The 19284-nt window shown below is 44.5% G+C and overlaps 2 protein-coding genes across 6 annotated transcripts; one reads left to right on the plus strand and one right to left on the minus strand.

Annotated features, from left to right (window-relative positions):
- Nucleotides 1-1567: 1567 nt before the first annotated feature.
- tmem167a (transmembrane protein 167A) lies at nt 1568-4868 on the minus strand. The gene is made up of 4 exons (XM_011615846.2): nt 4739-4868; nt 3495-3604; nt 2390-2424; nt 1568-2295 (listed from the first exon to the last, which is right to left on the minus strand). Exons 1-4 carry the CDS (start codon nt 4739-4741, stop codon nt 2225-2227), a joined length of 219 nt encoding a protein of 72 aa, XP_011614148.1. The 5' UTR covers nt 4742-4868; the 3' UTR covers nt 1568-2224.
- On the plus strand, nt 4782-18146 carry LOC101070843 (DNA repair protein XRCC4). Of its 5 annotated transcripts, XR_003886614.1 has the most exons (9): nt 4782-4893; nt 6756-6897; nt 7517-7716; nt 12997-13163; nt 13256-13411; nt 13759-13844; nt 15886-16018; nt 16098-16185; nt 17908-18146. XR_003886614.1 is itself a non-coding variant. In XM_011615845.2 (8 exons), exons 2-7 carry the CDS (start codon nt 6759-6761, stop codon nt 16008-16010), a joined length of 873 nt encoding a protein of 290 aa, XP_011614147.1. In that variant the 5' UTR covers nt 4782-4893; nt 6756-6758; the 3' UTR covers nt 16011-16018; nt 17450-18146. The 5 variants fall into 5 exon arrangements, 4 of the variants coding, with proteins under 4 accessions (XP_011614147.1, XP_011614146.1, XP_011614145.1 ...); XM_011615845.2 differs by lacking the exon at nt 16098-16185 and having other exon boundaries at nt 17450-18146; XM_011615844.2 differs by lacking the exon at nt 16098-16185.
- Nucleotides 18147-19284: the final 1138 nt, after the last annotated feature.

Raw genomic sequence — 19284 nt, forward strand, 5'->3', positions numbered from 1 at the left:
CCATCCATCCATCCATCCATCCATCCATCCATCCATCATCCATCCATCATCCATCCATCCATCCATCCATCATCCATCCATCATCCATCCATCCACCCATCCATCATCCATCCATCATCCATCCATCCATCCATCCATCCATCCACCCATCCATCCATCCATCCATCACCCATCCATCCATCCACCCATCCATCCATCCAAGCATCCATCCATCCATCCATCCATCCATCCATCCATCCTCTACGACTGTATCCCTTAGTTGGGTCACAGTGACTAATGACAATATCAGAAATAAACTAATAATTAATAATAGTGATTATTAACACCAAAAACTTGGGTCACTGCGTTATTGTTTACTTTTCTTTTAAATTTGCTGAGGCTTGAGCCGCTCGTCTGTTTGTTTTTTATGCGGGTCGATGGTGTCAACTTATGACACACGACTGACTGCTTGATGACGTAATATTATATTTTACAGCCCGCCTCCAGTTTGATGCCAGTGCGCTGGTTTTAATGGCACATATTTCATAGAATCCCAACAACCTTTGCTCCAAATAACACACGCAGTTTAATGACATCTTTCTTTTCTTTCTGCAGTTTAACCGTTTGAAGCAGTCTAAAAGCCACTATCAGATATTCCTTAGTTAAGCTGCGTCCTCAGTTCAAAAATCAAATCGGTTTGGTTTACGAACTTTTAAACAAACAGATTGTTTGGAACGTGAGCTTAAGTCCTCCCTTTGATTTTTCCTTTCATCTCCGTTCAGGACTCCAGATTGGCTCATTGACCCGGTCTCTCCGTTCCTGTGGTATCTCCATGTCCCAAGATAGAAGCAGAGGACTGAGAGCTTCCCGTATCGGCGTCATTAGCTGATAATCCCGACTCCACCGGAAACTTCACCTGATTCTCTATCTCAAGCGGGGGAGTGTCAAATAGAATGCACCCCAATATAGGATCCCTGTTCCCTAACAGGGACCGTGTGTGCGTGTGGGAGACCCAGATACTCACCAGTAATCCCAGAGTCCAAGGTGAGCGTTAAAGTCTCCACTATTTTAAGATGCGTGTGCCACACAGAAGATCCAAATCTGTGTGGGAACATTGGGAACAAGTCATTTAGCTTCATTATTCCTCTCACACCAGCGATGTGCAGCAGTTCCCTCAACAGCAGGTCTCAGCTCTGTTATGGCTCATCAACATGGAGGGCCGCTTAATTAGAGATGTGACACGACTTGAAGTTAAATATGTCACGTTTATCATTGAAATTGTGGAAATTAAGATGAGAGATAATATATGGAATTAGGCTGAAATTGGCTTGAGTGTTGCTTTAATTCCAGAGTGTGAGGTCACAGAGGCTCCAAGGAAATCTAGAAACCCTTTTTTTTATAAGTTTAAACTCAGATTTTGTCTGCAGCCTCAAGGATTCTCATCAAATCTGTAACGGAAGACAAAACATGTTGCAGGTAAAAGCCTGAACGTGTTCTGCGTGTTATTCCAGGCTTTGCTCAATGACGTGAGCAGTGCAGTCATAAACAGCCAGAAAGAGATGCTGACAGCAATTAGGAGCTCAAGAGCGGATTTTCAAAAGGTTTCTTTAATAAATATCAACAAACTGATGCGTTAAAAAAAACATTGGTAACTTGTGTTGGAATATTAGACGACTGGTATTTTGTATGTGGAATCTGAGCTCTTTCTAAACCAACCCAACACTGGACAGAAGGTGTTGAAAGGCAGCAAGAGCCACAGCCTGTTTAGAAACCCTCAACCGAACCATTCTGAGCATTCCTGAAGCTCATTTCTGCGATATTCAAACATCTTACAATGTGATCAAAGTCGGTGGGGGGGGGGGAAACTTAAGTTTGAAATGTTTGGACAAATACTGTATCATTTGAGCCCACAAATGATGCCAGGATGTGACTTGTTTCCTTCGAAATAAGTGGCAGATTACAGAAAGCATGCCCCCCCCCGACCACACACACACATACATCCGGAGTAAATATTCCACATGGGCAAACTCAACGACAGATCTGGAGATCTATAAAAGGGTCTGGACACACTCTTGGGCTATCGGCTCCCACCTATCCGCCCCACGCAGGCTGATTTTCCTCCGTCCTTCCCTCTGCTGACAGGTCCCCATTTTTACATTATCGATGCGACAGCCGACGAAGCTTTTGCTTCTGGGATCGTAGCGTCCGTCTCCTCCTCGGTGTTTCTGTTGTCTCCTCCAGGCTGCTACTGCTGGAACAGTATACTGAAAGCCATGACGACGCAGCAGCAGGCCACCCAGGGACTCTTCCTCTCACCTGGAGGTGGGAAATCACCTCAAGTTCAATATTACACCTTTAAACTACTTTGCTTCTTCCTATTATGAAGGAAACAAACCACAGCTGGGCTTACCTATCCTGGCACACTTCCAGAAAATTCCTAGAAGCCTACAGGATGAAGGATTGAAAATATTAAAAGCAGGAACAACAAAATAACAACCCCCCCTCATCATTTTACAGATCCAAGGAGTCCCTTTGTCCCCTCAGTGTCCATATTCAGGTCAGCAAATGTCCACTTGAATTGGACCAAACAACCTTCAAACCGACCGACCGGTGTGTCTCACATACACACACACACACGCACGCACGTTTGCCTCATTAGAGCAACGTTTACCATTTTCATATATTTACATGGTGCAGATTATAGATACATAGTTACAGATTACAGGGATTAAAACAAAAATTGATTACAGGGAGACATAATCATTTCAGCTGCTACTCTCGGCTTCACGTGCACGTCCCTCCTTGTTTTGCTGGCGTCTCCGTGTGATAATAGGCCCGTTACTGAGGGGAGGAACTATACAGGAACCGTTCCTCCCACCTGGCCCTCTCCATGATCGTACCCCTGGCTGATGTCGCCCGGGCAAGTCGCCAAAACCAAAAATAATTAAGAAAACAATAACGAGGAAGGAACAAATGCCTAAGGAGCGGAGACGCTGTGACTTCGCAAGAGAATATGATTTCCCACAGCTGTGTGAAATGTGCCTTTAAAAAGATCCTGTTAATGGGGGGGTTGGGGGGTCCTGAAGTGGAGACATGCACCAATGGCCCCGGTTCCGTAAAATTACCAGTGGAAACGTGCCTAAAGTTTAGAGGTTTTTTTTAACAGTGCCAGACCAATTCATGGAGTCAAGGACGATAAGGATTTGATACTTTTCTTTTTTTAAATCAAACGGACAAGGAACAATAATGTGGGCAAGACAAGACAAACTGAAACTCCAAAAAAAGTGTCCAAACCAACCATAACATCAGCGTTTACATGCTGTCCAGGGCTGACACAATAATAGCCCAGAGTAGCAAATTATACTTGACATATATTGTCTCAACAGTAATCTACAATTAGAACTGAGTGAAGCTCACTGCAAAAATATAGTTTTAAACTTCATGATGCCCATGTCTCAGGTACCCTGGGAGTCATTGGATCGCAGGAAAGATGTCAACAGGTCTTAAATATCTACCCAGTCTTGTTCTTGTCCAGCAGGCTGGGAGCCAAAGCTCTGACGTAGGCACAGGTACAGATGAGGAGCAGAATCACCGTTAGCAGTGACTGGAAATTGAAGATGGCCGACTGTCAAATAAAACAGAGAGAATGCTTCGTCAAAATAACAAATCAGAAAATCCGTCCAACCAATTCAATAACATTCTGCACAAGACTGATGCCAAGCTGCTGCTTTTGACGTGGCAGTTCTGTAATCAAGCGTTCAGTCAAACACCGTGGCAATGGCGTCAACTGACACATTTAGATTAACATCACCAAGACAATCCCAGTGGAATCCTCGTGCAAAGACAGATGCGGAACTGTTCCGTCTATCTTTTAGCAATGAGCATTGCTACACTCCCAAACAGTGAACACAATTCCTTATATTGCCATTTTCAGTGATCTCACCAACAGAAAATGCATTGTTCAATATTTTCTGCAACTTAATACTTTGGCTGAGTATTGCATTTGAGTCTCGACTGTTAACGTCTGCAACTCATTTCTGCTTTGGACAGAAAAACTGTGACCTAATGGTCGACGTTAACAACAAATGTAAGCAGTAATTACTTGGTATTGCATATAATTACTACCTAACTGGTTTTAAATAAATAAATAAATAAATAAATGTAAAACTTAAGTTGAGGTTGAGGAGTGAACTAATATAATTAGAAATGTTGTCGTTTGGTCCAGAATTTTCCAGTTTTTTTTCCATTTGCCCTCTTGCTTTTGTGAATCTTCACGTTTTGCAGAGGATATTTATAAATCTGTTAAAACAGATCGTCGGAGAGTAGCACAGTTAACCATCTTGCCGTTCTGGAAACGAGGAATTGCAACATGAAGCTGAAACCCTCTGATATACTGTACGATGCAGTTACGTGGCATATCCTCACAAAAGAAAGTAGATCTCTCACTATTAGACTTCGTTTGAAAAGAAGTTTAAATGAAAATATATGACAAACATTAAATATGAAGGTACACATGTGAAAACCGTCACGTTAACAAGGTAGCTTAAAGTTTTCTCTTCTTTTTCATAAATGTTAGCTAACTCATATTAGCTTGGGCTTTAGCATTCATTAAAAACGCTCCCAAAGGACGAATCTGGGATGTGTGTTGGCACGGAACATTTAAGATATAGATTAAAGAGAGCATGAGTGTTGCAGAAAATGCTTAAAAGTCACAGTACATATCGAGAAGCGTCACCTGAATTAAAGAAAAGAAACTTACCATTTTGTTGTGAGTTAAAGCCACATCACACTTCCTGCTTTCTGGATCTTACGTAACGCCACGCGTGACGTCTACGTGCCCTCCTTCTACTTCCGGCTTTGCTGATTGGCTGAAAGCAGGAACCGTGAAGCCTGAAACGTCCGCGTCTACAGAGAGTAAGGAGACTAAAAATGTGCTCAAAATGTTGACCGTATCATTTTAACATTAACATTTTTGCGCTTTTGCTCTCTCGCCACACCAAAGCAACATTTTGTTAAGTCAATGCGACACGTTTTACCACTCTTAAGAGTTTAAGTTTGCAGATAGGAACGAAGTAGCAAAACCCCGGAACTGTTATTGTACAGTATATGTGTCTTAAAACCTCTGAGATAATATATGTTTATCACAGAGCTATTAGGAGGGCCACTAATACACTCCACTAAGAAGAAATGTTGGCATGTCACTTACTGATTACAGATCTGTAATCTTTAATAGGTCCGCTCTATTTTAGCCGAACACGTTGGCCTCTATATCTAGATTTAATTCGTTTTGCTTGTTATATTCTATATTCTCTGTCTTTGTTCATGTGAAAGTAGCTTTCCCTGAGTGCTCATGATAACAGTGAAAGGTGAGGACAGTCCAGTGAAAGGACATGCTTAATTATTATGGTCCATTACAGAGTTGGTTAACTCTTTTTCCACTCTGCACCAACAGCTCATTTTATCATTAATTAGTATAATTAAGGGCCATCTTTGTGGCGGATTTTCCTAGCCGGTCCGACTTTGGTCATGCAGTTTTAATTTCAGGCAATGCTGTAGATGCATTGACAAGCATAACTAGAAATATTAGGCGGGTCAGTGAGGATAAAAGTGGTGTGTCAATGCTGGGTGTGTGTGTGTCGGGGGCGCGGGGTGGTCAGTTGATGATGATAATGAAATTGATGTATTTTGTGCAGTGGCATTGAGGTTTGTCTTCCAAGGTTCCGGGCAGCCCTGCGCTCCTGACAGGGAGCACTGTTTACTTAATTGGAGCATCCTTCAGTCATTATCACAGGGTCATTGTCTCTCCGTAACAGATGTTACCATAACTAATGAGTAGCCACACTCACTTTATGAGGTTAAAGTTGACGCCCTCAGCTCCCTCATCTTGTTCAGCCCCTTGTGCATTTACAGTCCTTTTTTGAAGCATAAAGGAGCCGTGTGTTGTAACTGGGGATTCCATACCTGAGTGTATGTGTGTGGAGAGGTCACATGTGTATTTCTTTGCCTCTTGTGTGTCTCACTTAATAACCTTGACCACCTGCTCTCTTGGACTGTGTAATTGTGGGAGGGACATAAAGAATAACATGAAATAAAGCAGTGCTGTCACATTCAAAGGCGCTTATTTTCATTTTTTTCTAAACATGTCCAGCATGGCTAACTGCCAATTAAGCTGTCCTTTCCCCCCTTCCATCTCCTTTGGCCTGTACTTAAGCAGACGTGATGTCCAACTCACCCCTCTCTTCAGTTGCAGTCAATAATCACACATTCTAGGCTGTAAATTTACAATCAAGTAAAAGTTTCTTAAGCCTTTTACAAAGAAAAAAAGAGTTATGGCCAGTGAAACAAACTGTCATGGAATAATTAATCACTGAAAATTAATCCGTGGAGTTTTCCTGGCAAAAAAACATCAGCGTGGTGAAATCTGTTTGGCTGTATGAGAGCGATGCTCTTTACAACTGCGTCTTTTGGAATCGATTCTTCTATTTATCTTCAACAGTGTGTAATTATGTTGCTGATGGTCAGGGAGTCCACACTCCAAAACCCATTAAATCCCATGTGCTTCCACTGACTCAGAGACCCCCATTGAAAACACTCATAGTTCCAAGGAGGAAAACAATGAGCCACATTGATGCAGCTTGGAGACTACTACACAATTACATCAGGGACTAACTAGAGGGCTGCAGAGCTTAACAGTGAACCATTGAAATGTCCTAAACAAAATGTTTGACTTGAATTTATAATGGCTTTGGTTCAACCGTATCCGTGATTTCCCGCAGGTGATGAGCGGTCGAGTCCAACAGATCAGGGTGAGTGCTTATCCGGACACCCCCTACTTCTTGCGGCTCGACTGGGCCGTCGACCTGGCTGGCGGATTCACGTTAGCTCTCACCGATGGCAGCTCAGCGTGGATTGGAGAAGGTAAGGGCTCATTATATCATGAACAGATTATATATGCAACGTCAGCATACAGACGCCTCTTTATGACTTGCTTGGGTCGTCCCCAGGTGTACTAGTGGCCCAACTATGTAGGTTGAATCGTGTCAGTGTCTTTTACCCAGAGGGACAACTGTGTCCTTCATCCCTCCCTAGTCTGATGCTGTAACCTACAGGTGTTTAAAGTAGATTAAACGCTACAAGGCATGTCTTTGTGCATCTCCTGGCATGTGTGTGTGTGTGTTTATGTGTGCGTTGTTCTTTATGCCGAGGACTGCATATTCTCTTAAAGGACACCTGGAATGTAAGTGCTCTCTAGTTGTCTGTTGCTGTCCATCTGCAGAGTTGACAGCCTGGACGGACTTGTGACAGCTATGTGCAGGGCTGTGGGATGTCAGTGCTTTTGTGTTTGATGTACTAATTGGGACCCTCAAGTGCATGCGAGCAGCTGTGCAACAGCTGAGGACATCTTTCTTGGGTTTTCTGCAAGCTTCCTCTGAAACCTCCTGCCACAATTACTACATGATGTTTATAGTGCTTCTTAATGCCTCTGTCTGGTTTCTCTCCAATTTTTAATACCAAAAAATGTGCCTTCTGCGTGCAGTGTCGGAAGAGGAGCTGACGAGGGAAGCTGATGACATGGGCGTCACAACGGAGGAGTATGTTGACGATGTCCTTCGTGCACTAGCAGGAGATGGAGCACAAGGACACAGACGGGATGATGGCGAGGAGGCGGCGTATTCGCTTCAGCTTACTCCAGATCACTGTCGTCTTTCCTATCAGAAGATCTCGAATAATGTCTTGGTGAGCAAACAATTGTGTAGATCTTAATATTGTGTACTTTAGAACACTGAGGACCAGCGGCAAAGCGTCCTGTGTTTGCAGAGGCTCACACACCGATACGTAAAATCGCCATTTGAATCCTAAACGTCTTGGACGTAACACAGTTCAAGCAGGACCGTGTAGATTTATCAGTGTCCATCTCCAAATTCCACAACATCGTACGTTTCCTTCAAGTCATTGTCGCCCCGGGATAAATGCATCTAATGACGCACAACAAAATAGAAAGGAAGTCTTTTATTTTACAGGGGGGCTGTTAAAAAGATTGGTTTTATAGTTTTCCTACATTGTCAATGAATTACAACAGTTTCAGTACCTACAGGCCGCTGTGGAAAGATGCGCAGATAAGAATATAAGAAGATAGGAGCATTATGGTTAAAAGCTTCCACAGTCATTTAAAGCACATCAGTCGATTATTAGCAAAAGCAACAGAGTATCAACGCTACAGAGGGGATTTATTTTTCTATACTGTAACTCTGGTTACACGATGGGTTTGACAGCAGCAGGTCACACTGCTTTTGAAAGCTTTTTTTAAAATGTTGCTGCTGCCTCCAGGGAAGAGGTCACTCGGGGTCCTGGAACTGCTGTGCAGGTAGAGAAGCCCGGGGGTAAAGGATACCGTGGAGACCATAAACGCCTGATTTACGGACAGTGCCATTGCCATCTAATAGTTCTGAACGAGAGCTTCTTTCTCCCTGGAGTGTTGGTCGTGCACACAAGTGCATGTGTCCAAGTCCTGACACGCACGCAGTGTTGGTTTAAGAGGGGCTGTCAGCCTGTGGCTGCCATTCTTGCCGAAATGGCAACTCTCCAGTGACATTATGTTGTTACATCCAGTATTTCAGTAAACATGATGTATTAGACAGAAAAATGGAGGTAGCTCAGTTTAATTCAGTCCAGATGAAAAAGATCAGTTTGAATAAATGACATTACATTTGTGATGCTTTGCAAATCAAATCACAGATATTCCCAGTATACCACAATAGTACATCGGTATTAAACTAAACCACACGTTAAGCCCAGAGGGTCCGTCACACAAGTCCCCACAGGGCAAAGGTCAGCTCTTGTGCCTCACAAGGAGAAGGTCCTGTTTGATTTCCCACAAGGTCAGGCCCTGTCTGTTTGGAGTTTGCGTGTTTTCCCCGGGATGGGTGGACTCCCTCTGGGTTTATTTGCTTCTTTTCACACTACAAACACATGAAATTTAGGTTAATTGTTGACTCTCAATTTCCTGTTGGCACGGATGTGATCAGTTGTTTGTCTCTATCTGTCAGCCCTGCGATGAACCGGTGACCTGTGCTGGGTTTAACCAGTGTCATCTGGCAGAAGGTAACAGCAACGACAGATGATTGGTTCCTGATATCACTCACTTAATGCTAAAACACTTATTCTAGTGGCAACTGGGCTAAAAATATACGTTTCAAACAGTTTCAGAGTAAAATGGTAGTAATACAAATCACACTCATTACTGGACACCAGTATTGTGTAAAATGCCTTTAGATAAATACACCATCCATGGATGGATGGATGGATGGATGGCCTTTAGATAAATACACTTTTTAAAAAACATCTGGATATAGATTTGGTGTCTCCAGTGGAATGCATGCTAATGTATTTAACCCGGTTTCCTCTTTGTAATGGCCACAGGTTTTCTTTTATCATAACGCAGATATCCTAAGGAAAAATTTGTCCTGCACTGGTTTCCACTTGAAAGAGAAAAACTTCTTAAATTCCCCTCTCAGAGAGCTGGAGAACACACCAAATGATTGACAGCTCTGAAATCTGTCCAGCCATAATTGCTTGTAAATATGCATCCCTTTTGTCATGCGGTTGCCGGCAGGAATGATCTCTGTGAGCTGTGTGTGTGTGTGTGTGTGTGTGCGTGCGTGCGTGTGCGTGTGCGTGAGTGTTGCATCAAGCGTACCACTCAAGTTTAACAGCTGCTTCTCCCACTCCAGTCTCTTCTCATACTTCTCTCTTTTCAAAGTGTCAAAAGTAAAAAAAGTAGTGTAACATTTTCTTCTCAGGAGATAATTTTAGGGTACAGAAATAGCAACAAAAGAAAACGACTGCTAGACACAAACCAGGTGGTGAACTCAACCTGACTTATTTTATGAATATGACCCCAGAGGTTGTAATGATGGATGTAATTTGGCTATTTGCTGCTAGTAAGCAGGTGGTCTCTGGGGTTGGGTCAGACCTAATCTCCTCCCTAATGTGCGTTTAGGCACCAATCTGTCAGTGAGGGAACCTTTTTCCCCAGTATTGAGACTTGTGAATTTAACTGAGCTTATATCTCTAATAACTATCAATATTTAGGCGTCTAATTGTCTTGTGTCCAAAGAAATGCCGCCATTAAGTGTGTGTGCCCGACTGTATGAACGAAACAAACACACCTAAGACCAGCCCCCTGAGATGGTTCAGACCACTGATCCCCTGTCCCTACCCTAGAGTTGGGACTGGGCCATTGCGTGGCGATCATTTATGGGAACATTTATGTTATCAGTGACGTTACGACCTCCTCCCACCGACTTCCTGCTCTCTATCTGGTCGCACGCCTCTGCACGGTGGACACGGGAGCTGATGTCTGGTCACACTCCCCGTATCGCTCGTGCCCACCCTGAAACACTGTCTCTTTGTCGTTACGCTCACCCACTCACTTCCCAACACAATAATGATTCAAATGCGGCCATGAAAAGTAATTTGGCCTGTTTGTTTTTAAGAGTACATAAATGGAAATGATGTTCAATATCTAAATATCTGTACATCATCTCCATAATGTGACGCTATTGCGAAAGAGTGGTTATCATCGGGTCAATTGGTGCAGGGTTTGGTTTTCAGTCATTGTGCTGGACAGAGCAGAAAGGAAGCTTTGTTAGCATTGTGCCAACGCGCTGCCGGGCTGTGCTGAACTTTGCTGCAACACCTACATCCTCCTAACTCCAGGGGTTCGACCTCGAGGTCTGTGTAGTCGACTGGGGACAGGCGCACAAACACACGGTCAGACCACACACATCAGAAGGTGCCTAATGACATTCTAATCCCCTTGTCAAGACTGTCGCAAAATTCAGCTCAATCGTTTTCGTCCTCTCATCATTTTGTGTGTCATCTGTTCATCGTTTCCTTTTGGGTGACGCTGATCGTTCGATTCCAAATACATTATAATAGATATGATAAAAGCAGTCAGGCACGCAGCTTAAATGGCTCCCTTATTTGTTGTTCCTTGTGGCCATCCAACACAGAAGAGGAATGTGGCTCGTGGCTCACAGGCTAAAGCTCTGACCTCCCACTGCCTGGCAGATCCTGACCTTTATCTCAGTAGCTCAGGAAACAAGCCAAATGTTAAGCCGCCATTACTTTCAGTCTCATCTGAGAGTGTAGAGCAAAGGAAAGCCACGTCTTGCCTGCTCTGTATCCGGCGACTTTGGCTGTAAATGCCATATTTTTGCCATGTTTTCTTGGGAATGAGTGAGACTTTTACAGTAGATGTAGGATTTTGCAGCGCGTACACGCAGCACCTCTGAGCTTCAAGCCTTCACACAATCCTCTGAGATGTGGTGGATTTACTGCCAGAAGACTTTTCTCTGGAAGGACGGAGCGGAGCGAGGTAGCACCAGGTGGACGGGTGTGAGGAACAGCTCTCACACTTTGGTAACTGTGCAGCTTGTAGTAAAGCAACAGTTGTGCGCTGATAGATCGGTTGATCCTCGGAGATGAACATGTGACCTGCGTGCAGTACTTGACGAAGCCAAACGTCAGCCATTTCTACCGGGCCTCTGCCTGCACTAGTTCACCATTTGTTGATAAGGGCGGATCATGTTGCACAAACACTGAATCTCGGTAATGTCAACTCACTGATGAGTGATGAAACCGTCTGTGTCATGCAGATTCCCCTTAAATCCCTTTGAGTAGCCTGGACTGGATCACCGTGACATTCTGATGTTACCCTAGATTTTTATGAGGTCTCTTCTATTTTAGATCCTGGGTGGTCTCCTCTGCGTCTCGGCACTATTAGGTTAACAACTGTACAATCATCGGCTTGTTTATAGTGATCTGGTCTGACATGAGCATTAGGAAATGGCTCAGAATGACAATTCCATTAGTAGAAATAACTGTAGATACAGTTTTAAAGAGAATCCGTCATCAACCTAAGAGGTATTCCTGAATTTTTCTGAAGATGGTCATTTATACATGTTCAATTTTGACTTTTTCAGATCACTTTATTATCGTAATGATAATTATAATCTATAGCATAAGGGCCGATGATGGCCGACAGCTAGATGAACCTGGCAACTGAAACTGCCGTTGCTCCTCGCTAAACTTGTAGACAATTTAGAGAGTTCAAGACGAAGCCAAGTCAATCCTCTCGGAACCGTATTGATCATAGGAGGGAGATGCTGTGCTGAGGTAAGTAAATATCGTGCTGTGGGCGTCACAGGCAGCAAATGTCCACTCATTGTGACACGTAAGCGTGGAGGGGAAAACAGCTGTGTAACCTGCCAGGACAGCATCAAGTATTTTATGGGAGCGTTTGAAGATCGTGGCTTTATTATAGTGGGCCTGGACACTGACGGAGCCCAATGAAGATTTAGCACCTCGTCACCTTCTGGTTTCCCTGAGCATCGTGAGCGCTGCTTCTCTTCACCTGTCCTGTGTTTGGGTGCGTCGCACGACCCTCTCCCAGCAGACGTGCAACCGGTGTTCGAGGGGCTATTTGAAATTGGTGGCAGACTCGTTGGCCTCGGCGTGGTGAATTACAGCATTTTCGATAATTTTCTTTCTATTTCAACAGGTTGCCAGAGGGCTGCAGAGCTATTTATACAACGCACAGTATCAACTAAACGTTAGAAAATCTGTCTTCCTCTCCAAAACCTCAGGCCTGCTCTGTGATTTTGTGCCAAAACACAAACCAGGGGAAGAATCTTCTTATTATCTGAGGCTTGTCTGTGATTCAGAAGCTTCTCTGACAGAAGAATCAAAGAGAAACTTGTTTATTTGTTGTCGTTGTTTACTGCTGGCTTCTGATTTGTTGGAGTTTTTATAAGAATCGAACTAAAATAGAACTTCTAAGACTGTCCTGCTTTTAGTAAAATGACAGTTTACACAAGTTTGGGAGATCAGCAGCTATTGTTGCAACAGAGATTTCATCTTCCCGCAGTTTATAGTGCGTTTGAGGAAAAACACAAGCAAAATCTGGTATTTTTAATGATTTATCTTGGAATTTCATATTCTGTCTTTCTCAAGGTGAACTTGGGTTCCGTGGAGCTACAGCCCGCTCTGGATCCCGTGGATCTGAACCGAGATATGATCGGTCAGTCTTTAAAGCGCAGCACTGATCTGGAGTCAGAAAACTGCCGGCTGTTGGAGGAGAACGACAGGCTGAAGCAGGAGCACAGGAGGATACTTCATGAGTAAGGATGAGGAGGAAGTTAGCTTTAAAGGAAAGAACAATGCCTCAGCACAATCAAATCAGCTTCCTGTCATTATGGCTGGGTCTCATCAGGCTGGAGCAGCAGGTTGTGGATAAGGAGGCGATGGAGCGGGAGCTCTACTCACGTTTCGTGGTGGTGCTGAATGAAAAGAAAGCAAAGATCAGAAGCCTGCAGGACACTCTCCATCAGCTCCAACAGGCCGAGGAGGAAAGGGAACATGCAGCAGGGTGTGGTTTCCTTTAAGTCTGGACATCGCGGCATAACAGCTGCTTTAGACCTTATTTTCCCTTCGCTGCTGACTGCACTTCCCTCCCTGACTTCCACTAGACACACGACATTTGATTAATTTATTATTTAGAGCTCTTACATGTATCATTTATCATTTTGTAAAATATCTGTAGCTTGTGATGAATAACATTGTTATTGCTCATGTTATTATCCTGATAACATCTCGTCCAGATGATAACCATGGGCTAAGTGCAGTCGGATATGACACATTACGACACACCCGTCTAATAGGTCAGCATTTCTTTATTTTCTCTTTTCTCCAACCATCGTTTTATTTTTTTACCAGTCACAAAACAGCGAGCGATGGAGACAGAGCAGCAGCCACCGTAGAGTCCGTCCATCCCTCTCAGGAACCGACTCTCCTCATCACAGGTGTGTGCACGTCCCTTTGTTGTATGGCGCCACGTTGGCGAGAGAAGTCCCATCATCACGTAACGTCCGGCTTTCATGGATTTAAAAATTTTGTCCTCACCAATTTTTCAGTAAATTTCCAGGATTTTTGACCTGCATCATCCTTTAGACCTTCCGTTTCCTCTCTTACTTCAGCTTAAAATAGGTCAACTGGACTAATTTGTAGTGTCTCGAAGATGTTTTGCATCTCATCCAAGAAGCTTCTCTAGTTCTGGATATCTCAGAAACGAGTAAAATAACAAGTTTTCCTTAAGGGGCGAGGCGAAAACTGTCCAACTCAGTTTGCGATGTGATCCAGCAGTTGGCTCCTTGTTTGTTCTCCCATGAGACTTAAAGCCTTAATAAGATTCAACATGAGGCCGCTGGCTGAAGGGGAAAAGTTCACTGAGCACTTTGAAATGTGAGAAATCCTGAACGTAATTCCTGATTTGCGGTGTCCACTGAGATTTCCTGACACACCATCGCTCACGGGCTAAACAAGCCCAACAGTTTTCATGCAGCAGGGTGTGGAAATGATGAATTTTCACCCAATCCCAGATTTTCTGATGTCATATGTCGCACTGTGCCTGGAAATTGAGACCGACTCCAAGCGAGGGTTGCTCTCATGCTGATTTTGTTGTCCAGTGTGTTTGACAGTCGTGCACGAACGATTGTGCAGGCAGGGGGGCACACGCTGACGTGGGGAGGATCCCCTCGGGTATCAGGGATCTGGGAAACGCTCAGTGAGTCATGAATCCTCCCAGTGCAAATCGACCGCGATTGCCTCAACGCGGTCGACCATGAGGTGGTCGTGCACTGCGGTGAACAGACATGACTCCACGTTTTGCTGAGTCACCCCCCCCCCCCCCCCCCCCCCCCGCCCCCTTCCCCAGCTCCTCCCCCCGATGTGTCAGTGTCGGTCTGCAGGGATAAACCCCTGATTGCTCTCTCAATGGCCGCGTTGTATCCGGCGCCAATCTCAAGTCCCCCTGAAAGTATGATACAGTTCCAAAACACATCGATATTACGGTGCCTTCAGCGGCTCGTCCTGGTTTGGCTTTCATTTGTCTCCACTTTCTCTTGCTCAGAAAACACGTGGATTTTCCAAAACACTCCTCTTTTCTGTCCAAGGCTGCTCTCAGCGAGGACAGATTCAAGTTGCAGATCATGCACGAATGTTCTTGGCTCAGTTCCTGTGATGTTTGTTATCCCAACAGTTCTTTTTTTTAAAAAGTATTTTCAGCTACGAGGTCGTATGCATCTGAGGACGAGTCCTCTGACTTCTCTTCATGTTGAAACGTTTTGGGTGTGTTTTCCAAAAACGATTGTATTTACACAGGCCAACAAATCAGTGTCTGGGCGTTTCTGTCACGGCCTTAAGCACCGCGCTGGAAACAAGCTGCACATTCACGTCTCTGACAATAAGCTAATGGATGCTAATGTGTGCTCGCCCTCTCCCGCTCCACCCACTTGACTTTTGAGTCTGACCACGATGGGTGTTTACCCATCCACAAATGTACGCCTTATTTGTGTTTAAACAGACCTAATGGGCCGCGCGTCTACAACCTCCATCCTCTGTGACATGTTATCTCGTCGAGGGCTGTGAGAAGATTAAATGACGTAAAAAGAAACTCCCCTTAAAAAAAATGCAAAGTTTGCAGTGTCTTCTCTCGGGGTTTTTTTTTTTTTTTTTACAGGGAATCTCCTTCGCCGCATTCTTCATTTGCATTCGAGGTTTTATCTCCTCATCTGGCCGTCAAGTGTTTTTTTTATCTGCAGGGACTCAATCTGTCAACCTTTGAATCTGAATGGGTGAGAAGTGTTAAAGGGCAAACAGGTGTGTTTGTGGCTGTCTTCATAACATAAATGATTGTATCTGAGTTTGACTGGGCTTGTGAGGAATGCCAGATCTGGCTCCCTGATAAAGCTCCCATGACTCTGCAGCGTTTTCTAGGGTTTCAGAGGTTATTTGAGGTAAACTAGGTCCTGACATTTCCACGTGTGCTGTATACCTTGTACACAGGGCGTAACCTGGTGTGCTACGGCATCTCTTTGGATAAGACTTCATCTGATGATGAAGACCAACGACCGCCTGGGAAGCGGAGGTCGCTTCCTTCACACTCTCCAGAGTCTTACCACCAGGAATAACGCTGCAGGTTCGTCGGCAGAACGCGTCACAGCGTCAGTCGCCATATAGATTTCAAAATAAAAGTGCACGTGCTAAATTATGTTCAGGAAACAGTTTGGAGTCATGATTCTTTCCTTTCGCTGGGCGTGAAATGTTTTGAATATGACGGCTCAAGATGATGTCACTTCTGAAAAGGTATTAGTGTTCCAGCTCTCTGCTCCTCTTCTCACACACTAACGACTGACGCAAAATAACCTGAATAATGTCACCGAGGAGGCGAATGGGGCACATTTCCTCACAGTTCTGCACAATGCTTGAGAAATCCACTTCATATTCACTATATTTTTAACACAATGGTGACAACAGTATCGTTCTTTAGCCAGGATCCAAATACACTGACAGGAAAATTGGTGCCTTTCTTTCCTCCATTTGTTGCTCTGAGACTTTGAATCTCTGCTTTTTTTAGTGTTTTGCATCATGCTTCTGTCTTTTTCCCTACAGTCAAGCGTGAAATATGACGTGGTTGTTTTTATCGTTGTTTTAAATGACCCCCCTCCCCCCACCGCCCACTTTTTGCCACATTTTGACCTCGTCCGGTATCTAGCCTTCCACTCGGTGGCTTGACAGCATCCGAAAACGCATCACAATTAAAGCCCCGAACACAAGGCTTTTCATGACGAGCTGCCTTGATCCCCGTCCAGCCGCGTGCCACGCTGCTTGCAGCTGGGCACAACCCTCACTAGTACACACAACCCAAACAGTGATAGCCAGGCAACAGTGTCCTGGAGGTGTCTCCAGATCTGAAGTCACATATTGGGGGAGCAGTTTTCATTGAGCCAGAGCACGTTGCTGCCATCTGCTTTACATTAACTGCCACGATTACCTGCCACCGATCCCATGAGAGACACGGCACGTCTCTCCCACTCGCTTCTCTCGCTCTTCTTTTTCAAGTTGAAAGCAGCAAAAGTAATGATGCTATCTTTCCCCAAACAGTGGAGGCCACATTCTCCTTTCGGTCCAACCTTAGAAGCTGTGTAGAAACAGGCACTTTAGGCCTTCTGGTCATCTGGTGCTTTGTTAGAAACTGATGCTGTTGCTGCTAATGACCCAGAGACAATGGAACCAAGAGAGTGTAAACAGTGTCTCTCAAGGGTTTGACCTGGAGCTAGAGTTGTCAAGCCCCACGGCCAAGGCTGGATGGGGATTAATGACCGCGGAGGGACAAGAAGTTACGCCCATAAACAGGGTGTCGCCACCAGATCACTGAAGCGTCTCTGTTCCTTTTGATTCGTCACATCTTGTGATATTTTCTTAAGTGTTTCATTGGGGGAAATTAAAACCCAATTATTGGATTATTTATTTTCACACTGATTTTGTAGATATACTCTCAACACCTAATGGGGGGGGGGTTATCATCTTCACCTCCTCACCTCTGTCTTTTCCTCTGCACCCACCTTAGATCCTGAGGTCATCACAGCCAGCTTTATCTACGGAAACTGAATCTCCATTTTCAACTAGCCTGATGCGTCTTAATGCTCTGGTGATACTGACAGACAAGTAGATAAAGATCGCATGTAAAATACACATTTTAAGGTTCTTGTCGATATCTGCAGGTTTCATTAGCTCGATTAATATTAACTTTTGACCAATTCAAATTTGAAAGGCAATCTTTTCTCATGCCCCAGCCGTATCCACTGTACTCTTATCCTTGGCTGGATCCATTCTAGGCCCTTTTCTTGTCATTGAATTTTCATTTTTGAATGAAACCCTGATTACCAGCAAGGGCACCGCAGAGCAGCGGGGAAGCCGATGCAGCTGAAGGCATTTGTGAAGGGGCGATGACGGCTGTGCCTGCTCAAAATTAAACACTCATTCACTCGCTTATCATCGTCGTTCACTTAAATTGTGCACCTGTAGGATTCCCATCATGGAGAGAAATGACAGGAGTCTTCCTGCCTCGCTGCCATACAGCTCCCAGGAGACAGAGCTGCCTTTGTCTGGAGCTGGACTGAGCGCTCACTGCGCGCTACTTTATACTGTAACGTCTGAAACAGCTTATTCACACAAGCAATAAAGACTACAGACATGTTTGCATCCGAACATTATGATTCAAACCCAAAATGTGATTATGTGAGCAATAAATTTATGTTGGAAATTCACTGGGTGGTTGTTTTGTGTGGGATTTGTAACCGGTCCAGAAGACCTGCTGTCTTTTTACATGACTTTTTTCCCTTATGTCTGGAAATGGACGCTTCTCTCGATGCTTTATGTCAGATTGATGAGCTGTGCACGCTGGTTTTCGTGTCTACATTGCACTGCTGCCTGCTTTAGTTCATTTCCAGCCATTTTTGCCCCTGAGGCGTGATTCTTCCAGACCATGTTAGACAAGGGGCACAACCACATATGTGTAAATTCTGAGGTGCTAAGTTGTCGTTTATATTTGTTGCACTCGAGGCTACAGAAGACGGCTGAAAGGATCAGAGGAGTTGGTTACCTCAGTGCTACATGTTCACTGCAGCTGGCAAAAGATGAGATGTGGGAATGGGAAGCGATTTCTCTCCGGTTAACAGACCGTTTTCTGTCCTCCACACCCTCCAACTCTGCCTTTGTTTCTTCGCCAACCTGTCAGATTAAACAAGAACGCTCGAAGTCAGTGGATGTGATTCATTAAGTTTTGCTCTGCGGCTCCCCTGGAACCTGATCCTGCCGCAGGGGCTTTAACAGCAAGGCGGTAAAGCGATGATGAAATCTGGAGTTGTCAATACGGACGCAGAAGTCGAGGGTTTGAAAACCTTCGTGCATGTTTTATGTTAGCGGTTCAGCCTGACTACAACAACTGTTATGCAAAATTAGATCACCTCTCAAAGGCAGAACATCACCCACAAAAATAGTCTATGTATTGTTTCCAGAACTCAAGAACCTGCCCTCTAATGGGGGATCTGGGGGCTTTTCCTGTGACTGAAGTGCACAAAGGGAAAAGTGACACAATAACCAGATTGTTACTAAGAGTCTGCTGTAAAAGCATCATTTCCCACCTCTTCTTTGACAGCGCGACAGTCCGGCAGCTGTCATTACCGTCTCCGACTCCTGCCTGTTGATTGACACCTGGTGCCTACTTCACTGACACCTGGAACTGACAACTCCCGACAGTTGTGCCACTTGTCACAATGGCTGTGTGCAGCTTTTAGCCCCCTTTTAATTATTTTTTTTATGTTCAGAAGTCATAACGAGCGGGTGTGTTAGGCAGCTGCTCGTGTGTTTCCATAGCATTTATTTAGAAATGCTATCACTGAC

This window comes from Takifugu rubripes, chromosome 21 (genome assembly GCF_901000725.2).
Source record: "Takifugu rubripes chromosome 21, fTakRub1.2, whole genome shotgun sequence".
In the NCBI taxonomy this organism is placed as follows: Eukaryota; Metazoa; Chordata; class Actinopteri; order Tetraodontiformes; family Tetraodontidae; genus Takifugu; species Takifugu rubripes.

What these genes read in the sequence shown, in the direction of transcription:
- LOC101070843 (XM_011615845.2), top strand. Translation starts at nt 6,759, where the DNA reads ATGAGCGGTCGAGTCCAACAGATCAGGGTGAGTGCTTATCCGGACACC. An exon ending in CTCAGCGTGGATTGGAGAAG is followed by an intron (nt 6,898 to 7,516) that starts GTAAGGGCTCAT and finishes TTCTGCGTGCAG; the next exon opens with TGTCGGAAGAGGAGCTGACG. An exon ending in ACCGACTCTCCTCATCACAG is followed by an intron (nt 13,845 to 15,885) that starts GTGTGTGCACGT and finishes CCTTGTACACAG; the next exon opens with GGCGTAACCTGGTGTGCTAC.
- tmem167a (XM_011615846.2), bottom strand. An exon ending in CTGGACAAGAACAAGACTGG is followed by an intron (nt 2,425 to 3,494) that starts GTAGATATTTAA and finishes TTCATCCTGTAG; the next exon opens with GCTTCTAGGAATTTTCTGGA. An exon ending in CTGGAAGTGTGCCAGGATAG is followed by an intron (nt 2,296 to 2,389) that starts GTAAGCCCAGCT and finishes TCCCACCTCCAG; the next exon opens with GTGAGAGGAAGAGTCCCTGG.